At 40.5% G+C, this 20,464-nt stretch overlaps 2 protein-coding genes across 4 annotated transcripts; one reads left to right on the forward strand and one right to left on the reverse strand.

Moving 5' to 3' along the window:
* Positions 1-2,109: 2,109 nt before the first annotated feature.
* On the forward strand, positions 2,110-7,617 carry RB195_002314 (uncharacterized protein; the record flags this gene model as incomplete). Of its 2 annotated transcripts, none has more annotated exons than XM_064199506.1 (3): positions 2,110-2,413; positions 6,191-6,268; positions 7,478-7,617. In XM_064199506.1, the coding sequence occupies 3 exons, from the start codon at positions 2,110-2,112 to the stop codon at positions 7,615-7,617; spliced, it is 522 nt and encodes a 173-aa protein (XP_064055387.1). The 2 variants fall into 2 exon arrangements, with proteins under 2 accessions (XP_064055387.1, XP_013304228.1); XM_013448774.1 differs by having other exon boundaries at positions 2,281-2,413.
* A 2,610-nt stretch (positions 7,618-10,227) lies between these two features.
* On the reverse strand, positions 10,228-20,365 carry RB195_002315 (uncharacterized protein; the record flags this gene model as incomplete). Of its 2 annotated transcripts, none has more annotated exons than XM_064199507.1 (5): positions 10,228-10,407; positions 10,882-11,056; positions 11,118-11,230; positions 11,295-11,428; positions 20,260-20,365. In XM_064199507.1, the coding sequence occupies 5 exons, from the start codon at positions 20,363-20,365 to the stop codon at positions 10,228-10,230; spliced, it is 708 nt and encodes a 235-aa protein (XP_064055388.1). The 2 variants fall into 2 exon arrangements, with proteins under 2 accessions (XP_064055388.1, XP_064055389.1); XM_064199508.1 differs by lacking the exon at positions 20,260-20,365 and adding an exon at positions 12,130-12,271.
* Positions 20,366-20,464: the final 99 nt, after the last annotated feature.

Here is a 20,464-nt window from a genome sequence, read left to right on the forward strand (position 1 = left end):
TCCAGGGTTGAATGATGCAGCGGTTCCTAACAAAGGAACAGTAGAAAAACGAGGCGCTAAGTCATGCCGAGCCTCTCCCGATTATTCCATTGAGGAGCAGTGCGTCTTCTGTCTTTTTGCTGTGTGATGGTAAAAATGTGTCTACATCTGACGCGATTTGGGATCAGGCGAGGCGATCCCGCTCGAATTCGCATCATCCAACGCCAATTAAGCGGAACATTTGGATTTAATTAATCAAAGCAGATACTATAATCGGTTAACCCTTTGAAGACAGCGCTGCCCAGCGGAGAGCCACACACTTTCAACGGTTCTTTTTCACTCCTTTTTCATTTCATGAATTCCTGGTTTTTTTTAAATCTTTCGTTACTTAGTGGGTTTCCTATTATTTATCACTATTGTTTCTTTGTTCAAATATGGCTCGCCAAAGTCGATTATACAAGATGCACCAGAAAAGTGTGCTGTTATCAACGGGCTGAAAAGAATTTTTCCTGAATTTTCCTGAGTAAAGTATACTTCATACTTGTATTATCATATCATCTTATACACTATTGATACGAATACTTATTGGTATTTTTCATATTTCTCACATTCTTGAACTCATTCCTCGTAATTCTCTTCCATACTTTATATTGTACGATTTTATATATTGGAGCACAGGATCCTTTTCGATGTAGGACCGTCTTGAGGTGACAACAGAAACACTGCTAGCTTAAGCTTTTCACTGTAATCTTCCAGAGCTGCCATCGCCAAACTCATCCGTCATTGGTTTTTTTCAAAAGAGCTAACATCATTATATCAATTTCATGGAACAAAATTAAACATTGTAATTTGATACAAATGGGAAATTTAGAGCATGGAAGATATTCTAGGACTATTAAGGACAACCAAAACTGGGCCGTAACCCCGGTGATAAGTCACCGCCCCACTTCTCTGCTTAAAAGGACTAGCTGCAAAAAAGGTCATGATAGTGCGATCAGCCTCGTCTCACCGCCACCTACAGAGTAACAGACCTGAAAATATCCAAGTGGCGATTTTACCTCTTGATTTGTCCTTCCACTTAAAGACATCACCCCACGAATCTGAGGTGGTACGGATTTCAGGTGGAGTATTCGTATACGGGATGGGAGATCAAGGTGAGGGGGTGATTCCGTCCATTTCTTCCTAATTGCCGTAAAAACGATATGGCTTCGAGCACTCCGGCGCGCTATTTTCTACAACGAGTTCGATTGGAGCGCGCCAGCCGTGTGCACCCGCCGCATTTTTTTAGTCTACTATGCCGTATGCGAATACTGCACCTGAAATCTGTACCACCACTTAAAAGCGCGCATCTGAATTTCTTTGGAAATTTATCCAGTTCAGAACTGCATCTGTAGTTGACGATTTCTGATTCTCATCGCCACGGATTTCTTTTAGAATAAAAAAAAATAAGAAAATATTATTAATCCAGAACATTTCTGCTCTGGAAACTCCTATATGAATATGCGCAGATATACGAATATTCTCTTTTACTTTTCTTGAATCATTGTCAAACATTTCGCATTAAACATTACAACTTCTTACTTCAGAACCTTCACTTCAGATTGGAATGTGTTCCAATGACACAGTAGACGCGTCTCTTCTCTCTCTTAAATAATCTTTACAAGTGTTTTAGCGCCAGCGATGGGGTCATCGCCCAGAAACCTGTGAGAAATGGAACTTCTTCCTCTTCTGCATTATATCCTTGCAGAGCGACACCACACAGCGCTATCTTTGGGGGTCCAGAAGCCTTTTCATCACACTGACATAGTCAACTATGGGGTTGGTAATAAATGAAGGACGTCAGTCATTCCATGGAAGACAGTGGGATTTTGCTTCCTGGGATAGAAGTGACACATGGGCAGTTCTTGAAACTAAAAAGGCAACTAAAAAGGCAGAAAAGGAAGAGGTGTGTGCGTAGGCAAGTATCATCATTTCATCGTAACCTGATATATTTTCGTTGCTCTGCGTGAGTACCTCCGTTTGTAGCGTCTCCATCAGCATCTACATTTAAAAGACTGAGTCGTGGGTTGTGGTGAGAAAACATGACCACACCCACGAAAACGACAACGACGCCGAATCCACACCTCCTGCATGGATGACGTGCGACGGAAATGCGCTCGGCTCCGCCTTCGACTCTCGGACACAAAAGGCGGAGCTCGAGCCTGTTACGAGTTCATCCGTCGCCATCGACGAACGTCGGCCGCGCTTCTGATTCGGAGCGCACACCGTCGAGTACCCAGAGTTATTTTCCACGGGCGAATCATGCAACTGCTACTCCTGTTCACTATGGTCGCGTTAATCGTTACCGTAGTGTCAGCTGAACCACGACTGCGATTTAGCAACAGTGCTGAGTCTGGACTGCTACGACGGGCCGGATTGTTCTTTAGGAAGAGAGGTGAGCCAACCTTCTATTGATGTCAAGCGGTTTCCCATAGAAATTTTAGAAAATACTAGTAAGTTGTCACAATGATGCTTTCGATTTTTATTTTTCACGGAAAAAAATTGTCGAAAACCTTCCATAGCCTTGATTTCCATAGAAATACGGCTACTAGGACTACAGTCCTATTGTTTCAATAAACTGCTTTAAGAAGAGTTTTGCTATTCGACTGAAACGCTTTGATGGTCTCAAAAATTTTTTCAACCCAAGCATTCTAAGCGAACCCTTTATTTTATTCCCAAGAAAAAAAGAGCACATCAAAAAACCACTTCATAAAAGATTTGTGCTCATAGAATCGCATTCTGTGAAAACTATACGAACTTCGGGATGATGTTCAATTTTGCTCAAAAAAATTTATTCACCCAGAAATTCTCAGAGGAATTTCTCAACTCAAACATTTCGATCGAAATTCTCTAGGCGCGATTTTAGAGCTTTGTCTATGTATATTAAGCCATATGCGGATACTTTTCCTATAAGAACCGGCTGTTATCCGATTCCTTCCGACTTTTCCGCATTAGCTCGGATTTTTGTACGACAGCGTCACTTTTGTTGATATCCATGAGAAAATATTCCAAATGAGTAGAACGTGACACTATGGAAAGGACATCTCCACGAGCATTTCCCACTCGAAGTTTTAATGTAATTGAATAAAATGGAAGCATTAAAAATCAAATTTAGTGCAGTAGATTTGGGCAAAAACAAGGGGTTCTCGCCTAAATCAACTGTACGAAAAGCGTTCTGAAAGAAACTTTTAACGAAATTCGTACTATATATGTGTAAATATATAAACATATATATAGGTTGTGATAATTTTTAGAACTACGAATTATTGTTCAATTATAACGAATTAACTACGAATTATGGTTCATCAACTAGCAAAATCAGAAAAAAAGAAAGAAAAAGAATTAATAAGGAAGAATTCTTGAGCTATTAACAGCCAAAACAGTGTAGATGGTCACCCAGTATAACTCTAAAAAGCTTTGGAAACGCTAACTAAATTTGAAGAAAATATAAAGTAAGGCATTAAAAACTTTTGTTCAACGAACATTTCTACCATATCGTTTTTCACCTTCCTACAAAGAAATCGTGGATTCGTTTACTCGTTGTATGCCATGGAAAATCACAGAAACTGAATTTCTACCTTAGGCTGACCTTTCTCCAAGAACCTGAACTAATCAATTCAACTAATCTCATTGGGTACATAGTTCATTTCACGAAAAATGGTCTTTGCGGTTGAAGGCATGCGGCAGAACGAGTACGAGCACGCAGCACATGTGTGCCTCTATCAAAATTTCCTGTTTCTACATGTCTCGACACGAGACAACGTGGGAAAAAACCGAGCTCGATTTGTTGCGCAAAGATAAAAATAAAACGCGTCTGCGTGGCATCTGCGCTGAGGAGCCCAAGAGAGAACAAACGGCTTCATATTAATCAGAAATGAGGAGGAATTCCACTAATTCATCCAGAAACTCAAGAACTCAAGGAAAACGTTTATCTTTCTAAGAGTCTCCATAAAATAACGGTTCTGATTAGTATAGGTTTTCCATTGGAGCATTTACAAAGAATTAACGTATAATTTCGGGAAAATAACCCTTACATTTACTAGAAATAACGCTAACAGATGAAGTTATAGGTGAAAAGTTTGAAGGCGCACAGTTGACTATGCATTATCATTTTTATTAAACTATATTATTATTTTTATTATTAGACCATATCATTTCGCAGGAAGTTTGGGAAATACTTTGCTTTTTACTTCTTTCCCAGGAAATACCTGTGAGACTAGATCTTTTTCTCGCAGAAGAACAAAACTCAAAGAAGTAGAATTGAAAAAAGGTATAAAGTTAAAGTAGTCATATAAAGCATCACTTCTTGTTATTTTCACCAATTTTAGACTTCTGCAATGCTTGCTTCATTAGGCTCATCCTTCAGTTGAAATCTCAACGGCCGTTAGACGTTGTTTTTTGCCTCTCAACGCGATGTATCCACGTTTTCATGGACATTTTACAAAACGTCGCTATGTAATTTCAGACTGACATACATCCCCATCAAACATCGTCCACGGTGGACGGTGCGAGAGTGCCATCGAGATTGATGCGAATGTAGAACGCATTAAAGGTCTAATTGGGAGTATGTACAGTACCCTCTTGGTGCTTTTGAAAAAAAAAACACACACATGGAACGTAAGACTTCCCAACAGTGTCCCCTGTTGTAGTCGGCAAGATCCATAGGAATAGAAAAACCGCTTTTAGTGAAAAATCAATGATAGTAATACTAATTTTTCTCAAGGGAGTCTATGATTTTGAGAGGAATTTTTGTTCGCAACGAGTTAATTTAAATTGGAACTAAGATAAATTACAAATAATTCGTCTTAAATCATCGTCCATTCTGCAGTTCCTTTTTTCCTCGCTTGGAGTAGAGCAGAGTTCTTAACATGCGCCAAGTTTTGCGCTACGTCGCGCTGCGTTCCTGTTGTCGCGCGCGAAGGACTGTTCCTGCATCGGTCTCGTGGATTCCTTCGGGATTTTTTGTTTTTGTCAATTATCAACCTAATTTTCAATGCATCTAGACGTATACGTATAGTCGTTGCCTGGAACTTATGTGGATTGGAGCGACCGCCACGTGCCTGCTAGATGCTTCATTTGCTGGACGTTTCGTGGTGTCTCAAAAGCGCATATATTTCTGCAGAATGACTTAGAATCTTAAGCATTGAATTAGTGGTCAAGTTTCTCACACTGGTGGGAAAACTGAAGCAAGAAATTCCAGAACGTATGTAGGTTCCCGTAAGTCACTGTATGGGCCAACACGCGTAGCATATTGACATGTGCCGTTTTTCGCATTGCGGAAACATCTGATTCGTTTAAACGTTGAATTTCAGCATTCGGTTGGTAACGTCACGCAAGTGCTGTCGACATCCAAACAAAACCAACTCCTGGCACTTTTTCCTTCCTTTTAAGTGCATATGGGATAAAATGGATAAAGGGTAAAGTCTCTGATGCATCAATCCACTTGGGATGCGTCAACGCGTTTTACTGCAACTCGAAATCGTTGAGGCTTTGAGACGCGTGTTGGCCCATACAGTGACTTGCGGGGGCTGACCGATGTGTCACGTCCGTGTTTTTATCCTCGCAGACAAGCACGGTGCCAGTTTATCGACCACGGACAGATGAAGGGCTTCGTTGGCGCAAGGGCGCTTACGAACCATCAACCGACCATGCGGCTACAACGGCTTTTTGCGCTGCACGCGCCCCGTTTCCGTAGGATAAGTCTTTTTTAATGATATTATGCAGTTGCTATCAATGCTTGCTAACCTTTGCTTCCCAGCACCTAGTTTTCGGTTCGAGGAAACTCGTCCTTTTCATTTTAGTTCTTTAAAAGTTCCTACCTTGCGCATTAATCATGCAATCAAAAAGAAATGTAAAGCAGCAGGCATCCGTAATAAAACAATTACTTTTATGGCCTCGATGATCGAAGAATTAGCAGTTTTCCGAGGGATTGTTCGATTTCTTTGAGAAATTCTAGGATATTCCAAATATGTGTTCCCTACGTGAATCCACACAAAAATTCCATCATTCAAACGGCATCCATCAACACCGTGGAAGATTTTAATTTACATTCAAATCAACTTAGAATAGAGCCTACAAAATCACGTTACGCCAGGAACGAAAAATCAATTCGTTCACAAGACCAGCTCTTAATGAATCTCTTCAATAAAAGTGCTAATAAAATGAATTTCAGGCAGCGCCTGGGATGGTGTCTCTGCGCCGTTCACTTTCACGAATTTGGCTGAGAAGCGGCGTGTACGTGAGCTGTTCGGTAAGTGCCTCTGTATTACTGTATGATTGTTTTTTTCCGGTCACCTCAAACATTTCCAAATGCCAATAAAACAAGTAGAGCTCGTAATTCATTGGGTGTTATATGTAAGCATATATTAAGACCAAGTTTCATGGGAATTCTTAGCCATTTTAGAAGTGGGGCTATCTTCAAGCCTGCTCCGTCAGGGTAACCTCATTTATCTCCCCAGATTCCAACGAGATTCTGATTCCAGGTTCTGTCCTATGGGTGGAGGTTTTCCACGTCCGCTCCCCCTTAGAAACCATTTTTATTGTAAATTATGTACCACACAGAAATAGGTAATTTGTTCACTATAGACTAGCTTTCATTTCTGCATAGAGACGAGGGGCTGCGGGAAAGTTTCCATGCCTAACATGTCGATTTCTTGGGAGAGACTTTTATTCCTGATGAAAAGAATGGGGCAATTGCTTATTTTTGCTAAAACTGATACGTTTTGAGCGAGGATGTGTTAGACGCTACGGGGAACCACCATAGAGTTGACAGAGTGGGACGGTTCTAGTTTACCTACACATTTAAAATCGAACTCGTTATTGTGGGCAAAACCGTTGAAACCAGTAATTTTTAGACTTGAATTAATTTCGTGCATTTGAAAATTCGTATTCCGACACAAGGGACCCTGGTATAGACCTCAGAAACTCGTCCATGAACGGAAACTCGTCCTCTGATAGGGGACTTCTTGTACTGCCGCTAAAGTCACTTCCAATTATGGTTGATCACAGTATGCTGCAAATTGCAACATATTGTAATCAACCGTAATTGGACATCTAATTCCAAATTTTATTTCTCTGCTGACGTTGTTAAGCCCTCATTTCCTTATGCATGTTTACTCACAGGTACAGCAAACAAGTTCCAATATGACGATTGACCAGGTAGTACATAGGTTCTCTGGAGAATAACGAGTTCATCCGCCACCTAACTCAACTCAAATTACGATAGTTTCGCCTCGGGACCCTTAAAACTTCCAGTAAACACACTTCAGCGATTGTTAATGCGCCACGCGATCCTGAAACGGGGCGCATCGAATTTCGGCATTTCTCTAAAAGCCGGCCAAACACCGGCTCAGACTAAAGAGCACATCTACTCCGTGCCTGGAAAATGTATGATGTCATCGAGTTGTTTGAAAAGATGCAGAATGTCACCAAATACGTATTGATCGATTACAATTTTCAGGAAAACGATCCGCACCGGCAGTCGAGACTCCGGATGTCAACGTCCTCGAATTACCAGATGATCAATATCCATCCTTATACGATTCGATGCTAGAATTACATCGTGACCGACGCGGTCGCGTACGAGAGTTGTTCGGCTAATGCTGCAACTACCGTATCCGATCCACTAATGTATTCTGGGGAAAAAAGTTCAGAGCGTGAAGGAGTACTGTAGTTCGCTTCACTTATATCTTGCAAGTGCTGCTGTATATTTGATGATGTTCTAAAGTGTGTGTGCTCGGTATGATAAAAGTCAGTTTGTTAACAAACAAGCAGGACAGATGAAAACTCGTCCAAAATGCTGGCGGTCTGTACGAGTTCGCCTTGAAAGATTGGATAGAGACAATTCTAGAAGACGGTTAAGAGAATTTATGAAGCGCGATCAGAAAAAGGTGCAGCTTATCAAGTGGATCCTGTACAGCAGTTATGCAATATTTGTTGCAGAACTCAAAATCCTATAAATGCACGAAACCGTTCAAAAAAAAACAAAAAATAAGCGTCCTGTCAAACCGGAACCCTACACGGTTATCCTTAACTATCTTTGTTTGCATTGAATTCTGCGACGAACCCTGGGCCGCATATGCCGAGCTCTACCATGTAACTTCAAAAACTCCTCTGGACTGATTCGTTTTTTTTTCTTTCCTGGGCAAGTTAGAAAATCGGAGGATAATGAAAGAGAAATAGATAGATCAACACAACTCACGACTCCTTAGTCGAACCGTGAAGAAGCCAGCTTTTCCGTCGCATTTTTCAAGCAAAATAGCAAGCTGATGCGAAAAAAATCGTCACACAAAATGGCAACACGTAAAATAGTGTAGTGAGAGAGAAAAAAAGCTTCCGTTAAATTTTTTTTATTCAAACTCAAAGGAAAATCTCACGGATTATAGAGGTGTGATAAAATGAATCGATACATCACGCATACTCACACCGACAATCCACCTGCACCGATTTTAGAAACTGCTCTTATAACGTGAAGGAAAACCGGAAATATCTTGCGGACTATTTGTGAATAGTGGCAGTACTCGAGGGTTTGTTCCTCTGATTTTTCTAGAAATGGAGATTTCCGAAGCGGCGAAATTCGAAGTTATTTCAGCCTATTTGAACTCGATCAACAAAATCTACTATTCTGCTTGCCAATCGAATGAAAATAGAGCGTTGTGCTGCCAACAGCTTCGTACACTGCTGCGTTTTTCTGGAAAAAAAAATCACTCGCAACTCGTAAACTGCAAGTTTCTAAATACAATAGCACTTAGAGAAGTGTACTTTAAAATACTCATTCTTTAATGTTGTAGTGACCTAAAAATCCCTTTAAAGTACTCGCCTCAAGTTTTCAAATAAGAAACATCGAGTAGACTTAAAGGAATCACCCCACGAATCTGGCGTGCTATGGATTTTCGTTTGAGTGTACCTATATCGGGTCGTGGAATATGAACACATAGGTGGTTCCGCTCATCTCTCCCTGCATCACTGCAAGCAGACGGCTTCGGAATGCGGTTCTTTACGACGTGCTCTATTGCAGCACTCCATCACTGCGCCCCGCTCCCGAATGCGATTCGCCGAATGAAATGAATTGCCCATCGTGGCGTCCGAATGGATTTTCGAAGAATCGCAGGAGGGCGAAGGGTGCAAAGGTGGCGCATTGCAGTAGAGGACGTCGTAAGCAACCGCATTCCGAAGCCGTCTGCTCAGAGTGATACAGGGAGAGATGAGCGGAACGACCCCTGTATACATAATCTACGACCTCTACGGGTCGGGTACACCCTAACGAAAATCCATGCTACGTCAGATTCGTGGAGTGATGCCTTTAAGTCGGAATTATGCCTCAAATGTCCTCCCTTCCTACTGTAACAATGGCTCCTGCTTATGTTTACTCGAGCGACCGCAACGACTAACCAAATAGAAGTATAGCATAGTACACTTAGGCGATCATCTTCTTATCGCCAATCTCTTTGCGATCTTGAGACGGTAACATTTTTATCAACAAATTTAAACAGCGATCCCTTCTACGTAGACCCCAAGAAAGGGCAGAGCAGAGTATTTCCCAATTTTTGAGGAGTATTTATGTTTGCAGAAAAACTAAAAATTTACGCGTCAGCCTAATGTCTCCGACGTCGAGGTCAACGCCTAGTCGTGACAAGGGACGAAAAATAAAGGCATTGTTCTTCAAACTGCGCTCACGAATAAAAAAGTGATGTTGACTGTATTTGAGAGAAAGAGATGACGTATGTAGATTCAGAACGAGACATAGCAAAAAGAACGAACTAAAATCGAATCTTCTAGGAGAAATTGGAGAGATCTAAAAAAGACGTAAATTCAATTAATCTAATCTATTTTCAGGAAGAAAAAAAGAAGTAATCTACTATCCCCTTACAGTGGTTTTCCTTCAAATAGAAGGTCTCATTCTATTTTTTTTTGAATTTTCTCTAATAAATCTCAATTAAGAATTACTGGGTGGGTGGGTGACGACGTACGTAGAAGAAGTAAGGAAAAAAAAGCAAGTGAATAATAAAAACACAGTTCAAAGGTAGAATATTTTAAGTAGATATCGCAGAGCTAATTTTTGTCAGCGATCAGCCAAGGTTGAAATATTTCCATTGAAACTGTGATCGAATGCACATCCGATAGATTGTAAACTTATGTCAAGAAATTTTCAACCAAAAAAATAAAAATGGTCTTAGTGTGTCGTGAAATTCGAAAAACATAATTAATTAGTTAATTAATTAATTGACCCACATTAATACACGACTCTCCACATGCCACCATTGAACACTGGATTTGTGAGGCGGCCATCCCGGCGAAGATGGATGAATTCAGACGAGCAGAGTACGCAGTGCCGTGGTCGGTCAGCTTCCGTACGAACGGTGAGATCTCGGAAGAAACTACGCAGCCGCCCTTCAAAAATATGCACTTCATGAAAATGTAGCGAAATAAAACTTCAAAATACAGTTAATAATAAATGCATTTCAATTAAAAAATAATAAATAATAGTAATATTTGAATGAATTAATATTAATTCAATTAAATGTTTTAAAACCAAGGAGGCGCTATTATTTGTTCAAGCATAGTGGAAGAATGAGGAAATCACACAGGACTGGGGAGAAAGTAACCAAACAGAAGGAGGAAAAACGAAGGAAAACGTTATTATGAGCTCAGAATGGAAACATGGTAACCAGCGTTAAGATATACTAAAAATATAGAAAAATTGGCATTGAATCTGTATATCTCTAATTTTCCATTTTTTAACCGTCGGTCATGAGCAAGCGTATCGAATGCTAGGTAAAAAATAAAACAAAATAAAAAAAATGAAATGTAGACTTTTAAAATACAATAAGTGATAAGCACACTCCAAGATCCATAAGTGCTCACCACGTCGGTTAGTTGGAGGATTTTTAGGTCACCGCCATCTTCTGAGGTGACCTGACACAATGTGGGCACCGCGTACCGCGCAGCGACAAGGAGTACGTCCCGCTCGACGAGTTCGACGTTGAGTGAACCATCGGCACTCAGAGAAATTTGGATATCCATGTGAGTGGAAAACACTCTTATATGGAAATAGAGCGATCATCACGCACGATTTCCGCCTTCAATCGAACAAATCTTACCTTTCGTGAATGAGATCTTCGTTAAAGGAAGCACACGAAATTAAAATGATTGCATCGGTACGAGGATTTGCATCAATCGGATCGATGTTGACCACTAGTGGATGTGAACGATTCTGGAGAGAATGAGTTCATCTTCTGGTCGATGTCAAAAATCCGCCTAAGGGGCAACGAACTAACCATACAATTCGATTTGTTCTCCACATAAACGTTGTGGATTCGACGGTGTTGGCATTGTGAACCCAGTCGAGGGCGAAGCGTAGCGGATATAGGATCAACGAGTACAACGTGAGTTTGAGTGCAGGTCACTAGCACTGAAAACTCCAATATTGATTATTCGTGACGATTTTTTTGCTCTTTCAACTGAGGAAAGAGTGAAGTCCTTTTTTTCAGGAGAAGTAAGCTAGCAAACCTGAAACTTGCAAAAAGCTACAAATTGTCCTGCAGAAACTTTTTGTGAAAGTAGAAAAACCACAGGGAGATCAACTGGGAGATGAGGTGGCTAATGAAGCAGATGTTGGTGATGTGAAAAAGGCACCAGGACTCGTAGTAGCAGAATAATTCACAATTTTCGTTGTTCTGACCACTTCCCCACCAAGGAACATGAAAAATGTATTGGAAGGGCGCTAATCAGCCAGCAGTACTCCAGCACCGCGAGCAGGTAGCAATCACTTGGTGTATGTACGCGGCTCGCAGAGCACTGTATCTTGTGGTTTCCTTCGAACAACAGCGAAAAAAATGTGAGTTGTAAAATGCACGGTTTATGCAAAAAAAAATTATGCTAGTAGAAAGCAACTACACAAAACCCCGATCGAAAGGAAAAACAAGAGAGAGCGCGAAAAAAGTGTTGTTATTCTCTTCTTCAAAAAAAAACCTGAAAGGATCGGACCAGACGAAACTGTGTGATCTCTGTTCGAAGCAAATGAGGTCAGAGCGAAAAATCTGTATGTTCGAGCTTAGAACATGACACGTTATTTTATCCGAGCTCTTTTGTTGGATAAACAAGAAATCTAACTCGCAAGTTCCACAGTCATCTCGGCAAAGATGGTCTCGTTTGTTCGAAAAAGCACAATTCTCTTCTTGTTAGCAGAATTCCACGCGAATTTGTTGGGTGGGTCTTCACCCGACCAATCGTGGCTCCTTGTTTTTGCGTACATGAACGGATGATTGACTTGCTTGATTGTAGCTGATCTTCTTGTTTATGCACAGCTTATAGGTAGGAGAAATCCTTCTTAGAGGCAGCCTCACGCTAAAGACATATGGAGTTTTACGGATTTGAAAGGGTTACAGCAGCAGTGTGCTTACACATAAGGGAAAACTCTGAAGCTTCGCTATTATTGCGGAATCCTGAGAAAAATCATGTTTGGCTTCTTTCGCGTTGTTTTTCACATATGTTCAACTACATCAAGAACTTATCCATCATTCGAAAATTAGAGAGAAAAATATTTGAAAATCAATCCCTTTGAAGATACGCGTACGCCTTCGACTTTAGTTCAGAGCTATTTGAGGCTAGGGCGGTTAGAGCTTCCGCTTCCTGCACAATCGATCGGAGGTTCGAATCCGCCCTAGTGCTCACCAAGCCTTTCATCCCTCCGGGGTCGATAATTTCGTACCAGACTTGTCTGGGAGGATAAAAACACTGACTTGATCATCGGCTGCCCCCCGCAAGTCATTGTATAGGCCAACACGCGTTCCAAAAAACCTCAGCGATTACGAATTCCAGTAAAACGGCGCATCCCAAATGGATTGATACGCCAGTGACTTTGACTTTGACTTTTTATTTGAGGCTTATAAAATAATAAAAAGTTTACAGTGATTTCTCGGAGTTAGCCGATATGCCAAGTAAGTACTCTTATCCTCCCAGTGTAGTACCAATTTATCGACCCCGGTTTATGAAAGGACTGGCTGTAGGTTTCGAACCATCGCTCGTAAGGTCACGAGCGAGCGTCTTATCGACTGCGCTACACCCGCCCACAAAAATTACTTAAAGAGCAAATATTTGTTCACTACTGAGCTGCATCAAGATATTTTACTGCGCGGTTATGCTCGATAAAGTCGACAAAGTCTAGCTATGTATGTACTGATGCGAAAAAAAACAATGTAGTAAGAAATATGAAGAGATCGAAAATTAACACAGTTCCTTCAGCAATGATATTCTTGGTAATCCATTTGTAGAAAGGAAGAAAAAAGAATTTTCTGAATGCGATCGTCGTTTTTTCTTTAATCGTCCATTTCTTACTGGCATGATTAGAAAAAGTGGTAAAGAAGCAGTTGAGTTGAGGGGAAAATTGGACTTGAGAAGCAGATGCGATGAGGAAGGGGAAAGCGGATGTGTGGAGAAAAACAAACTCTTCTCTTTCATATAGGAAAAAAACCTCTCGCCAACCTGTTTTGTATCAACCTTAGACGCACGAAGAGCCGAGCAGGGAGGGGGAAGAGAAACAGCGCAGTAAGATAGCAGATGAGTCTTCCCAGATCCCTTTCCTCTATCTATTTCTTTACATTATGCCAAGGCGCTTTATATCTTACTAATTTATAATGTTGTACTTGTAAAGATGTCTTTTTGTCCGATATTGTAGAAAAAAACGGAGGAACAGGCAGCAGAAAGTACTATCGGTTATTGTTTTGCGAAGATCCCGAACATGTGAAGTGACGAATACCGGACTAAAATATTATGGAAGAAATGTTCGTCCAGAAATCTGATTTTCCTTTTAATAAAACTAGAAAAATGAGAGTTTCGTAGATCTTGACAGTTTTCTTTTGATGATGACGATTTCATCTAATTGTTCAAATTAGTGAAAAACAAAGAAAAGTATGGAATTTCTAACGTAGTCTTCGCACATCGCTTTCCAATTTGGCATTTTTTAAAGGAAGCCTAAGAGGTTAAATGTAGCAGGAACGGAAAAATAAGAGTGTCAGGTGAATAAAGCGGTTCAAGTCAGAATTCTAACGAGAAGTGGAAACGGCGATGAGTTGAGAGTGCGGTCCGGCAAAATAAAACGCGAAAACCTCTGTAAAACCCATTCTCCAATCGTAGACGGTGATAATCACCATGTGGCAGGCGACTAACGGTGCTATCAACGGAAACTTTTTATTGCTTCGCGAAACGATCACAACAGGAAACTGTAGTCGTAAATTAAAAGTTCGCTAAAGTGATCGGCTCCAGTTCAAGCCATTCATGGACGTGCAACTCTTAACGACTTCGTGATAGCAATTCTTTTCCTAAGTGCCTTGTTAAGCACCTCATAGAAGTTCAGCAGATGGAACTACAATGTCCGAACTGTTCCGAAAGCCCTGTTTACAACGATTTTGTTCAGCACAATAAAACTGAACTACATGTTAACTAAGCCCAGTTCTTACTCCAAATTTATTGCTTCTCCTATTTTCCTTCTAATTTAAGATATGGATTCCACACATTTTCAAGTGGTTCTCTATGATATCTATTTTGGTTGCAATTCGAAGGACCTTTTCGTTATGTGCTCGTGATGAGTGGTTCATGAAATTTTGCGCTCGTTCCTAAAATGAGCCAGGACTGGAGGTGTCCACCTGGCTCGCTGGTTAGTAATCACCAGAATCTGCATTTGAGGTATGCATATTGATTGGGGACAGGACATTCAGCTCGGACTACCCGTTCGTTCATCACTTACAATGCTTTGTTTACTCGAACATTCATTCATCAAAGTTTCTTTGAATTGGAACAGTTCGAATCGCTTGAAAATTCGATTGCTCCAACAGCAGCCATATTCGAACCGACCCGAACCGTTTGCAATTCCAATCCCTGATCTCATTGGCATTCTTACTGTTACAATTAGTACTCGAACTGTTTAGAAATGAGAGAAGCTTGGTGAGTACTAAAAGTTTTCATGCGCATGTTTATTGTCATTATCATTATTATTCTTATTAAACTTCTCTTAATCTAGGACTTAAAATTTCCTCCTACATCCTTAATTTGCGCACTGTTCTTTTGGTATCATAGTTCAAACTAATAACAGAATTGAATTAAGAATATTACTGTCTGTGATATAAGGACTAAATTGTTTTACAAAAATCTAATTCTGTGTATAATGTATATAATAACCAATGCGATCCTGTGAACAGACCATCTAACGGGAAATCATACAAATCGACAAAAAAAAACTTTGTTATCGCGGAGGAATCGGGTGTGAATCCATTCGATTTGCAATCCATCATCGAGCTCGGGGAACAGGACAGAATGCCGAGAAATTGCACGTGTTCCGAGGAAGAATTGGAACTTTTTCTTTTTGTAAGTGTCAGAGCTTAATGGGACCCATATTTTAAAGAATCTAAGACGAAAAAGCAAATGGTTATCTGAAATGTCCCTAGTATAACTATTCGTTGAGAAAGATTTTACCGAAAGCCTAAAAATGTGGACTAAAAGGACAGCAACGGTCTACATATGTATCCGAAAGTATCTGTTGGAAATCATTTCTGAGAATTAAGAGATATAAAGCAACCTTGAAAACGAGTTAAAATGGTGGCGGCAATAGGGAAAAGTGGAAAAAAGAGGATTGAGAGGGAAAGTTTCAAAAAAGTGGAAAATGCAGAATGTCGCATAGCGAAGTGCGAGTGGAGCTGCTTTTAGCAGAACACGCGCCGGCATTCATTGCTTCGCAGTAGTTTGCTTAGTAGAACTGGAATTAGAATCTGTAACCCCTAAAAGCGGCGCATCACGAAACCGATGATGTTGAGGACTATGGGGGAATATAGAGATTGGAGGGTAGATCACGAATATGATCATGGCGTCGCCCAATTCCTCCCAGCCGACCCTAAAAATTGCGCGAGAAGGGTGGTGTGTCCCGCGTACCCCGTAGGAACAAACGCCGTTTTTCACGACGATTAGTGGGAATTGAGCTGAGCCATGCTCATACTCGTAATCTACACCCCGAACTCTGTGTTTGCCCACGGAAACCCTGGAATCGTCAGTTTCGTGGTACGTTGCCTTTGAGAATCCTCTCCCTGCACGATGTCCAACTGTGTTTAGCCCGTTTAACGAAAATTGGCCGAGCCTCTAATGAACCGGGTGTCCAGAGGATAGTCGCGGCTGGCCTGGCACCGCCCTCCTTCACACCATAACATTCGCTTAGATCGCAACGCTTTTGCTGGCTTTCTTACGTTTCTACACGATCCGATCTTGACAACGCTGTAGATTTCCTGTTCGTCTCGTGTTCTGTCTCTACTCCCACGTTATTCAGCAGCAAACATCCATCTCTGCTAGCTATTTCTTCTCACAACAATCGTCTTTAGCGGAAACATCTTCAGAAGAAAGCCACACTCTTCATTGAAGTGGCCAAATTTGTTGGAACACTTCGAAAAGTCCATACTTCGCGTTTTGGCCGCTTTACCAGGATCATTGCGGTGAAGGGACTGAAGGTGATCGCGGACATTACGATTTTCCACTCTGAAGGCGACGATAAATGACAGACCGTGAAAAGTGCATGGAAATATTTAGCACGCTCGCGAAATTTCTCTATAACGCTCTCTCCTTAATTGTTCTGATCTCTTTTTTTTCTCGGAAACCAGCAAACCTCAGTTTCATTTGTTTTTTATTGTTTTTCTTTTGTTCAGCTTCTCAATTGCAGTGACTATATTGCATTATTTTTACTATTATATAATTGTGCCAAGAATTCGATAAGAATTCGATACTTTTCATTAGTAAACTCTCAAAAAGAAAGTCATAATTTAAAAAAGGAGAGAAAAGCTACAGCAAATAACATTTTTTAGCAAAGTAACAAAGCTCTTTGTTTATTCACATCGAAATTCTTCCAGAGAAATTGTCCTCAGTGTGAGGGCTCTTCTCGCTTCTTTCCGCTCGCGAATACGCACGGTATTTACGTTCAGCGGACCCAATTTTTAGCCTAGTTTTTCTGTCCAAAAGCTATGCCCCGGCTATGAGATTCAAAGAATAATGGTTTGAAGGTTTTTTTTGAAGAATTTACAGGATTTTCTTCTCATCCAGTACTTGCCCCGGCTATGAGATTCAAAGAATAATGGTTTGAAGGTTTTTTTTGAAGAATTTACAGGATTTTCTTCTCATCCAGTACTTCTAAGAGCCAAGAACTCTGAATTTCAATTCAATTCAGTTCTATACATCTTATCTTGAAGCATTTCGTAGGAATATGTGTTCACGATGAGCATCTACTAGCAGCCTTCCAGTATGTAATCAGCTCTAGTAAATAAGAAACAATTATAAATAAGTTATAGATAAATAATACGAACTCACACCCGTATCTACTAAAGATAAGATGACCAGGAAGATAGTACCGCGGTTGCGTAAAAACGAAGCCAGAATAGCGGCCACATCATTGAAATAATGAAAAACTAGCCGAATACTTTGAGGAAATTCTCTTTTTTTAAAATAAAGTTCTAAATTTTCAGTTTCTTTAATGTATCGATTTTTAGCTGTGTGGAGATCCTTCCTTATAATAGAAAAGGAATGCTATAGGAGAAAGTGTAAAAGTGTTCTTTCGTAGCTTGTTGGCGCTTTGTAAAGCGCCAAATAAAAAAGAACCCAACCCGTTTCTTTTTTTTCGTTTTTTTCTTAATTTAACTACACAGCTGCTTACTAAAATTTAATTTTATGTTAAACTTATCACAAAGTTATTGATTGATTGATGTTGTTGAAGTCACAACGTTTTTAACGACTAATTTAGCCGGAACGTCCCTTTCAAATCCCAAAAACAACTCTCCTTAACTGTGCACTGCATTCGGATCATGCCTCGTCCATTATGAACGATCATTCTCAACACTCTCAGCTGAATCGCTCACGTTGAACTCGAATCGTATCGCACAGCCGATCCTGCAACGCTATCGTGTACGACGCAATTGATTTTGACATACGATTTTTTCCTCTGTGATCTTCTCCATACAAAGTAGAGGACGTGGGGATGACGGAATGTGCGCTGTCTAGTTCCAACTCAACTGTACTACTACCGTACTCGCCATACTGGATTCACATGCACTTGAATGCGGTTGAGAAAAACTTATGACTGATGTAGTGAGCGTAACTGATAGAGCGGTGACATCCAAATTTTTCGAAAAATCGCCGTGTGACCTTCGTATTACAACGACCTAATCTTGGAAGCAAAACAGACCTTACAGTACCCTATAGGATCTCTGAGAATTGCACGAAGTGTGGACGTTTCTTAGAGTGCTCCAACCCATATTTCTTCAGCACGTGGTTACAAATAAATTTTAGGTTTCAGGTGAATTTATGGGATAGAATCAACATAAATGAATAGGATGTACTATAAACAAATAAATCGTAGGTGACCAACTCGATGACGCTGATAATACATAGATCTACACTAAGAAGTTGTAATCCAAGAGTTTTCCGTTTGCCCTAATCCCACGAGAAAGTCTGGGAATATATCGTTCCAGTGTAATCCATAAACATCTATGCAAAAGTTAGCATGACACACAGTAACTTCCAGTCACACAGTCGCTGCTGCACGTAGGAAATTTGGTGTCTGGAGATCTAGCTTTCACTGCTGGGTCTTCTGAGGCATAAAAATGCGGACACCACTTATCAGAATAATACTCGCATCTGTGGTGGATCTAAGGAGGAATGCAGGGTAAACACATAGCCAAGTACTCGTCCTGACGGGAAGGGTCTATTCTCATCTTTGATATTTTTATAGGATTGAAATGTTGAGGGAATGTTCAGTAAACAATGGCACATTGGGATCCTTGAATTGCTAAAACATCGCACTTAAGAGGTTAACGAGGAGTGAGAGTTGGGAGCTTTAGGAAGTTTCTGAATATTGAGACGAGATCACCGGAAAGGGCGGGATTCTCTCTTATGTGTATTATCTTTTGAGATCGATGAACTAGCAGAGGGATCGTTGACGACAAAAATCATATAAAAATATAAGAAGTAGGGATCAAGTGCTGTATAAAAATATAAAAAGTCTAATTACAATATAATATACGAATAGAGAAAATAAATAACTGAATGTATGACAAGAGGCAGAATTCTTACGGATATGATTCTGGAGTATTTTTTGGGAATTTTCATATTATTTTACGACTTTGTAATCATTATACCGAAACCACCCAGAATATAGAAAAATCTCGAATATTTTTGTGCAGTTCCATAAGTATTTTTCTCCCGCCGTCGTGAACTTTTCGATATGACAATATTCTGTGTTTTGTGTCGATAAAACCAACAATTCAGCCGACCATTCGACGAAGATCGCAGACAACTTTGGGGCTGATTTGAATGACTTCGTTGGTTGATAATGAATAGAAATGTTAAAAAGGTTGTGAAAAATTGTGGAAGGATTTAGTGGAAAAAGAGGAGCCTGATTTTGCTTTTAGGACATCGGAGAGGAATACCAGTGAAATGATTCATAACGTAATATCGCAGGAAACCTACACTCAACTTTTTGAAACTTAGCTTCGTTTTTTCTTGCTTTCTTTTTTTTTGTTCGTCTGGGTTCCAGAGTCAAAAGATGTTATATGCACGCATAGTATAGCAGTCTACTACCACGTTCCTCTTGTCATCCCTTCCGGATCGGTGAGATCGCTCAGAAGCTACGTTTTTCGATACGTATTGATCGGGAAGGGATGAGAAGAGGAATGTGGTAGTAGATTTTTCGTGGCTTCCACCGTGTCTTCCCAGCATATTAGCGCCGGAGGAAAAGGAACGCCAATGAAGCGCCCAAAGAGGGACAGAATCTCAGTTTCAAACAAAGCCGCGCTCACCTCAGGTCCGAAATTGGTAAATGGTCATGACTAACCTTTCGACCTTCGGTGAATACGCGACAAACACCATTTTACGCTGCAAAAGGAACTTCTACGTAAATTTGAGTTCGGACAATGCGAAATAAACTCGCTCCTTACCTGATCACAGAGAGGTAGGCTCTCTAATCTAATAAAATTAGAGTAGGCATTTTTCGATGGAAAATTTGGGAAGGTCGATAAAACGGAGATAGGAGTGATAAAGTGGGAACGAAAAGAAAATCTCTACGTCCTCCTCTCTTCTTCTGTCGCCGCAGAAAACGAAAACTGCTAAGTTCCAAGCGAAAGATATTAATTGAGTGTTGAGCTCTATTCTGTTCTTCAGAGCATGCCAGAAAAGTGCTTCTGCTCTTCTACATAACTTCATGACTTCTAGTTGATGGACCTTTTTGAAGCGATACAGAACTGGTTGATGACATCAGTTGCCGTCGATTCCCGTCTGCAACAATTTCACGCCTTATCTTCTCGCCTACCTCTCGTGAATCAAGCATGACGTTCTGATAATCTCTTTTAGTTACAGAGAAAAACCCATCATCGTTAAATTCGCTATGGTCTTGAGACCGCTCTGCTGAACAATCTTCAGATTGTTG

The sequence above is a fragment of the Necator americanus genome, chromosome IV (assembly GCF_031761385.1).
Source record: "Necator americanus strain Aroian chromosome IV, whole genome shotgun sequence".
NCBI lineage: Eukaryota > Metazoa > Nematoda > Chromadorea > Rhabditida > Ancylostomatidae > Necator > Necator americanus.